This window comes from Acanthisitta chloris, unplaced genomic scaffold (genome assembly GCF_000695815.1).
Source record: "Acanthisitta chloris isolate BGI_N310 unplaced genomic scaffold, ASM69581v1 scaffold13479, whole genome shotgun sequence".
NCBI lineage: Eukaryota > Metazoa > Chordata > Aves > Passeriformes > Acanthisittidae > Acanthisitta > Acanthisitta chloris.
In genome coordinates this window covers 7,578-14,491 of record NW_008689845.1, presented here as the reverse complement: position 1 = coordinate 14,491, position 6,914 = coordinate 7,578, and the positions used below count along the sequence as shown (strand labels likewise).

The 6,914-nt window shown below is 48.9% G+C and overlaps 1 protein-coding gene across 1 annotated transcript in view; it reads left to right on the top strand.

Moving 5' to 3' along the window:
- The window catches only part of GFI1B (growth factor independent 1B transcription repressor), a 9,229-nt gene extending 6,459 nt beyond the window's left edge, over positions 1-2,770 (top strand). Inside the window, exons 3-7 of the mRNA XM_009081586.1 lie at positions 175-321; positions 857-1,119; positions 1,368-1,505; positions 1,955-2,120; positions 2,579-2,770. Of these exons, the coding sequence (XP_009079834.1) occupies positions 175-321; positions 857-1,119; positions 1,368-1,505; positions 1,955-2,120; positions 2,579-2,757 (893 nt within the window). The 3' untranslated portion in view covers positions 2,758-2,770. The remainder of the gene's footprint in view (positions 1-174; positions 322-856; positions 1,120-1,367; positions 1,506-1,954; positions 2,121-2,578) is intronic.
- The last annotated feature ends 4,144 nt before the right edge of the window (positions 2,771-6,914 follow it).

Below are 6,914 nucleotides of genomic sequence, written 5' to 3'. Positions count from 1 at the left end.
CTGCTTGGAATTTCCCTTTGTCAGCAATGGACAGACCTTGATTGCCCTGCTGATTGCACCACACTGTATTATACAGGTGCTCCCGTATCCAAACATAAGTACAAAACTCACCTTAATAGCATGTTCTCTTAGCATCACGGATGACCTAACTGTGGCACTGCTGTGTGATTACAGCCGTAGGAGACAAGACACCAGAGGACATCAAGAAACAGGACCTGGAATGTGTGGTTCCAAAACATGAAAAGGACCCACCTGAACTGAAAGAAGAAAATGTCCCTGTCCAGTACCTGAGCAGGATGCTGCCAGGCCCTTCAGCTCAAGGTCTGCTACCCAAAACACCAATTGCAAAAAGCTCAGGGCTGGGCTGGATTATGCACCCCCTAAAACCGGGCCCAGATTTTCAGCGAACATCAGTTCTTATTTTGACATCAATGGTCAAACTTGTCCCAGAAAAGCTCATCAGGAGCATTCTGTATTTCCCTTTGCAGTTCTGGTCTAACCCAGCACCTCCTTGAAGGATGATGCTATGATTCCCAATGAATGATCCTCTCCATCTCAATGCTACATGGGTCAAGGCAGGTGTCCACAGGAAGCAGGGCTAGCAGAGGGCTTAATATTCCCTTAGCCATAAAATTTCTATGGCATTCTTTGCCATAAAATTTCCTCAGATTGAAATCAAAGTCACAGTAGGAACTTTGTGTGGGGAATCAGGATCTGAATCAAGGAGGAGTTGCCAACTGCAACTCCCAAGGTCAGACAAGATATTAAATAGGGAAATGGGAGCTGGGGGACTTTTTTACTGGTGCCCAATTTCAGACAATGGTGTGACACTCCTCTCTCTCCTTTGCAAACTCAGAGATGGCCATCCCAGGTCTGCAGATCAAAGACTGCACTAACACGACGAGCGCCCCTACCTTCTACAAACCCAGCTTTTCTTGGGATGCTTTCCATGTGCCATACAGCTACCAACAGATGTCTTCCACCATGCAGTCAGCCCTCCTGGAGCACCCTGTTAGCCTGTATGGGAGCCACCTGCTGCCAAGCACTGAGCCTCCCCTCGATTACAGCATGCATTATTCCTCAGACATGGAGACCTACCACTGTGTGAAATGCAACAAGGTGTGTGTCAGATGGGAACCTTGGGGATGGGGAGTGATTTTCATTGTGTGTTTCACTGGGTCACACCAAAGTGCAGCACATATGGCTCCAAGTGTGTCTCCTAATCAGCAGAACGACTGCAAAGGCACTGGAAATGATGCAGTTCACATGGCCCATGAGAGGGAAGAATTAAATACAGAGAAGGAGTTAAATAGAGAGATGGAGACAGAGCTTCTCATGTAAAAAGATCACTGTTATTTCATTTTCAGGTCTTCTCCACTCCCCATGGACTGGAGGTCCATGTCCGAAGGTCTCACAGTGGGACTCGTCCCTTTGCTTGTGAGGTTTGTGGCAAAACCTTTGGGCACGCTGTGAGCCTGGAGCAGCACACCAATATCCACTCCCAGGTGGGTAGCACATTTCCAGAGAACCAGCTCTCCAGAGATCACCAGTGCTTGGACCTTAGCTGTTGCTTAATCCCTGGCAGAGGAAGTGACATTGCCTAGGTTACAAACATGATGCCTTTCCTGTAGTACCCAGTGACAACAGGAACTCTGGAGACCACAGATCTTGGTCTGACAAATCTCAGACTGCCCTTGAGAATTCCTTGGATGGGAGGATTGCTGCTACTCATTCTCCTTTGCCTCACCTCCTCCTAAAGGGTGCAGGAGTTAGGATCACAAGATGTAATCCATTTCCATAAGTAACCCTCCCCACATTCCCTTTGTACTGCACCCAGCCTATCAATCCATGAGCCAAGGAGATTTGCTTATCAAATCTACTACTCTCATCACTCTTCAAGCTCTGTCACATGGCTTACAGCCTTAGACATCCCATGATTTTCTTTCCCCAACAGGAAAGAAGCTTTGAGTGCAAGATGTGTGGGAAGACATTCAAACGTTCCTCCACCCTCTCCACTCACCTGCTGATCCACTCAGACACTCGGCCCTATCCCTGCCAGTACTGCGGGAAGCGCTTCCACCAGAAGTCAGATATGAAGAAACACACTTACATCCACACTGGTGAGAAACAAAGTATTCCCCATAAGAAAAGCCAAATTACAGACCATCAGGTCAATGCACATACACAGTCCCCAGACACAGAGGTATTGGGTAGGGGATAAGTGTCCAGAGGCACTGAAAAGTCAGTCTTCACAGTGTGGTAAGACAGCAGGAGGCTGAGATGCATATTCTCCTCTGTGTGACAAGGAGGTGGTTATTGACCACGTTCTGGTGCATGTCATGGTTGTACCCAGCTCTGGATGCAGGCAGGGAATGGGTCACACAGCTGGAGAGCACTGCCTCTCATTCTTCCCACCCCCTGAAGCTGGATGTGTAACCAGACACATTCCCAGGACAGCTGGGCTGGCAGCACCCAGACACCCAAGCACAGCTAGCCAAATCTGAGTCTACTAAACAGCATTTCTCCCTCCCTTGTCTCACCTGTTAAAGTGTTTGTTACCATTTTCTCTGCCCTGCAGGAGAGAAGCCCCACAAATGCCAGGTGTGTGGCAAAGCCTTCAGCCAGAGCTCCAACCTCATCACCCACAGCCGCAAGCACACTGGCTTCAAACCCTTCAGCTGTGAGCTCTGTGCCAAGGGCTTCCAGCGCAAGGTGGATCTGCGGAGGCACAGGGAGACCCAGCACAGTCTCAAGTGATGGATGGCTCCAGAGAAGAAGACTGTCCCCAGCATCTCCATCCATCACAGGGCTGCTCAATCTCATAAAGCTTCCTGTGTCCTCCTGGGGACTGGCAAAGTCATTGGCTTTGGTGTTTGGCACCCCAGGGCCTTGCACATGCCAAAAAAACCTGTGAGAGCTCTCACTTTCCAATTACAACAGGTACCAGCCTAGATCTGACATCACCTGCTCAAGTGCAAATCCAGAGGAATTCCTCCAAGGTCACTATTGCTCTGGATTTACACCATGTGCAGAATCCGGTTCGTCAGGCTGCCCTGCAGTGAGGTGGGAACTCCTGAGCTGGTGGCAGCAACAATCTGTGCCAAACTAGTGCTGTAACCATGTTCTGCTCTGATGGTTGGGAAGATAAGGCCAGGGCATGCAAATAGATTGCAGTCAGTGAGCTGTGTTCAACCTGGACAGGGCTTTCTGCAGAGACTTGCCCAGGCCATAAATTCTGCCAACAGACACCTAAAGTCATTTCTTTCAGCAGAGCATTTACTGTGATCAAATGACAAGTTAACTGTGCTGTATTTTTAGCTTGGAGTGGGAGGAAAATACTGAAGAAACAGCTCCTACCCCTAGCTGATAGCAGGGGTCTCTAAATACATTCCTCAGACACACCACGCTGCAGAGATCCCTGGCTCAGTGGCAACCAAGCAAGCTCCAGAATGAGCCATGCCACAGCACCAGGCATAAAGCTAATAAGCCCCATGTCTCTGGACCATGTGAGAGTCTGGCTGCTCTTGGAATCCAGGCTGGTATGTCCCACAATAGTTCATTGCATGCTGGACATACCAGTTTAGAGCTGTCCTTGGCAATCCTGTGTCACTGCATAGTCAGGAGTGGCCCTTGGGTATCGATGTCAAGGCCAGAGTTCTGCTTTCCAGCCACTCTCTTAAAGGAGGAAGTGACCAAGCCTGTACACGCTGGCAGAGTATGCAAGCACCTTACAAATATTGTACAAACAGAGCAGTGGTATTTCCTCCTTCTTCCAGGTCTATGGGTTGAAACAAAGCACTAGAACAAGTAAAGAGCCAGTTTCCCTCCAAGCTCTGCTACATTCTCTGTCTCTAACCTTTGCCAAGTCACTGCACTGGGCTTTGTTTCTCCACCCCTCCTGGTGACGTGGGGTCATTCACTCAGGTTTGTAGAGTCCCCTGAGTTCTTAACAAGAAGGACAAAGTATTATTAGAGCATTAATAAGACAAGTGCTTTCAGCTAAGCAGGACATTATAGCAGCACACACTCCATAACTGCATCCCTGAACACACAGCCTTGGACAATGACACCAGTGGGAATCACCCACCGTGGCATTAGCTATTTCCCTCCAAAGGATTATGAAGAAAAGCTGCCACTGGGGGCAAAGACAAAATGATCCAAGTGGAAATTCATATATTGCCAGGAGAAGTCTGTCCTGCCCTCAGTTACACTGCTGTAAACCCAAAGTTATTCTCCTAAAATGTCCTTGCCCCTGTTTTCTGCTGTGCCTAAGCTGTTAGTCATTAATATGCATTCTGTAAGCTCAAAACAGTCTGTGCTCCTGGCTTTACTTGTACACTGTAAATATGTATTTATACTTATTCTAATGTATATTTTTATTGCACTATAGCAGACAGTGACAACATGTACAGGCCTGCTGGGATTTATCTGATAAATCTGTTCCCTCTTGGTAACTGGGCTAACAGTGTATTTCATGCTCAAAACAGCCATTTCAACAACAGCTCCTACTTGGCTCTGGAGGTGCAGGTAGTGGGGATGGGGTGGAAAAGGAGAAGGAAAGGAGTACAGCATTGCTGTGCATGGTTTGAGTGAAAATAAAGATGGAAATTCACATGCAGAACAGGGCTGCCATCAGGGAGACATTCATCCTCAGAGATGGATTAGTGCAGAACTCCACACAGGCAGGAGTCAGCTCTCCAGGGCAGGAGATAACATGGGAATGTGTGCCCAGCAGTCACTGTCATCAAAACCCCTGTTAAAACTCTGCTGTCCTTTCCTGAGTCATGCCAGAACCTGGCCAGGGCAGGGATTCCAGGGAAGGTGTCTAACCTGTGAGGGAGCTGGTTCCCTGGTTCTGGCTGTGACACAGGCACACACATCCATGTGAATACTCCCACACATGTGCACAGGCAAAAGCCTTGCCCAAGGTAAAATCATTTCAGCTTAGTAAAACTACCAGAAATGCAAACTGTGTTTGTTATTCCCCTTGTCCTCCACAAATCCACAGACAGAAATATTTAAAGAGCATGTCAGCATCTGAACTGCTCAGGAATGAAAATCTTCCAGCCCCAAACCTCATGGACACACCAGCACGGAATTCCCTGTCTGTGTCCCTGGGAACAAGAAGTGTCTGACTCATGTAAAGCTCCCCAGTTCTGGCCATTCTGGAGGCAAGTGCTGGCACACACCAAGTGTCAGTGTGGCAAGATTGCCCGTAAAACTACTCATAAAACCAAACCAGAGAGCTGGTTCTGCTGAGTCTGCTGAAGAAGAGCTGCTGTATCCATTAGATTTCCATTCCTAGCTTTGATTTCCATGGCACAGAGGAGGTATAACCTTCAACAGGCAGCTGGGATCTTGCATCCTATGTGCTTCTCAGCCTGCCTCTCCCTCCTAACAAAGCACAGATCACCCCAGTCCTGTCTTATTTCCCCAGGACTCCAGGGCAGGAAGATGCTTTCACTATTATTGTGGTTACTGGGCCCAGACATTCCTGAAGAGCAGCTACACTGGAGGAATCAGTGTCAGCCTTAGCCCTGAATTTGTGAGGAGCTGGTGAGCACATCCCAGGAGATGCAAGGGCTACAAGGATGGATGGATGGGCAGAGAGCAGAGGAGCACACTGGGAGGCTGTAGGCACTGTGCTGGTGCAGAGCTGTGCTCAGGAAAACACATCTGTGGCCAGAGCAGTACAGGGAATCAAGTCTGACCCACTCCCACAGGCACTGGGACATATCTCCAGACACACAGGCTGTGGATAGAGGCCAACTGGCAAAGGTGCCAGAGAGACAGTACAGCCAGAGTCAGGAGGCGACCTGAGAAGGGAGGAGAAGGAGAGGGAATTAACTTGCAATGTTTTCCACTAAGAAACTAGAGTTTCTTCCTCTTGGGTGACACTTTCAGACCACTAGATAATGCTGCCTGAGCCCTGACCTTCCTTTTGGGCTATGGTGCCAGCAGCCCAAAGGAAAAACAAGGCAGAGCTCCACAGCCTCTTGGTCATTGCAATCCCTGACCAGGGAGATCTGTGTCCTGAGGAGGAGGATGGAGGGACTCAGCTTGGCTCCAATAGCAGCACTCTGCATGGTTTCCCAGGCTTTCAGCTGCATCCTCTGAAGCTCTGGAAAGCCAGTGAAGAGCAAGATCTGGCATTACCCAAATCTTGCCACACCAGGCTGGGGTAGAGCCTTCCATTCCCAACACAGCACTAGCCACGGCAGATAAGGAGCTGCCCTGATCCTTGGAGCCACTGAATTCACACAAAAGGTACCCAAGGATGCTCAGCACTTGTCAGGATCAGGCCATGGCTGTCACCATCTCCAAACACACCTGGCCTTGCTCTCCAAACATGCAAATCCTCCTCAGTTCTGACCACTCTGAAAACAACTCCTTAAAGGTCCCACCATCTCCCCTGGCATCAAAAACATTCTGGTCAGTCAATCAAGGAAACAGATAACAAAAAGCAAAATCTCAACTAATCTTTGTGGCTGAAGAAAGAGCTGATTGTTTTTGCCTCTCTCCAAGCCCGCCCTGTACCCTGCACTTCCCCAGTCCTCTTCACACCTTCTTCCCTTTGTTGCTGGGGAGAGAAAATCCTGGTGTTCGGGCTATTTTGTTTAGCAAATGAGGGACATGCAAAGCAATAACCTCAGGCATCTGCCAGGAGGAGAGAGGTGCCTCTGTGTCTTCCAGACAGCCTTCAGGTGCCAAGAGCAACAGCCCAGAAGAATTAATATCAAGGGTGGATTTAAGTTTGGACACAGGATGAATCTTTCTCTTCCTAATGAGACAGAGCCATGGGACACCTGCAGGAAGCAGAAGTGTGTTCCCAACTAGCACAGCATTAGGCTGGAGCTTATCTTCAGGTTGTATTAACCTCACAGAGTGGAATCCTGGAGAAGGCAAAACCCTGA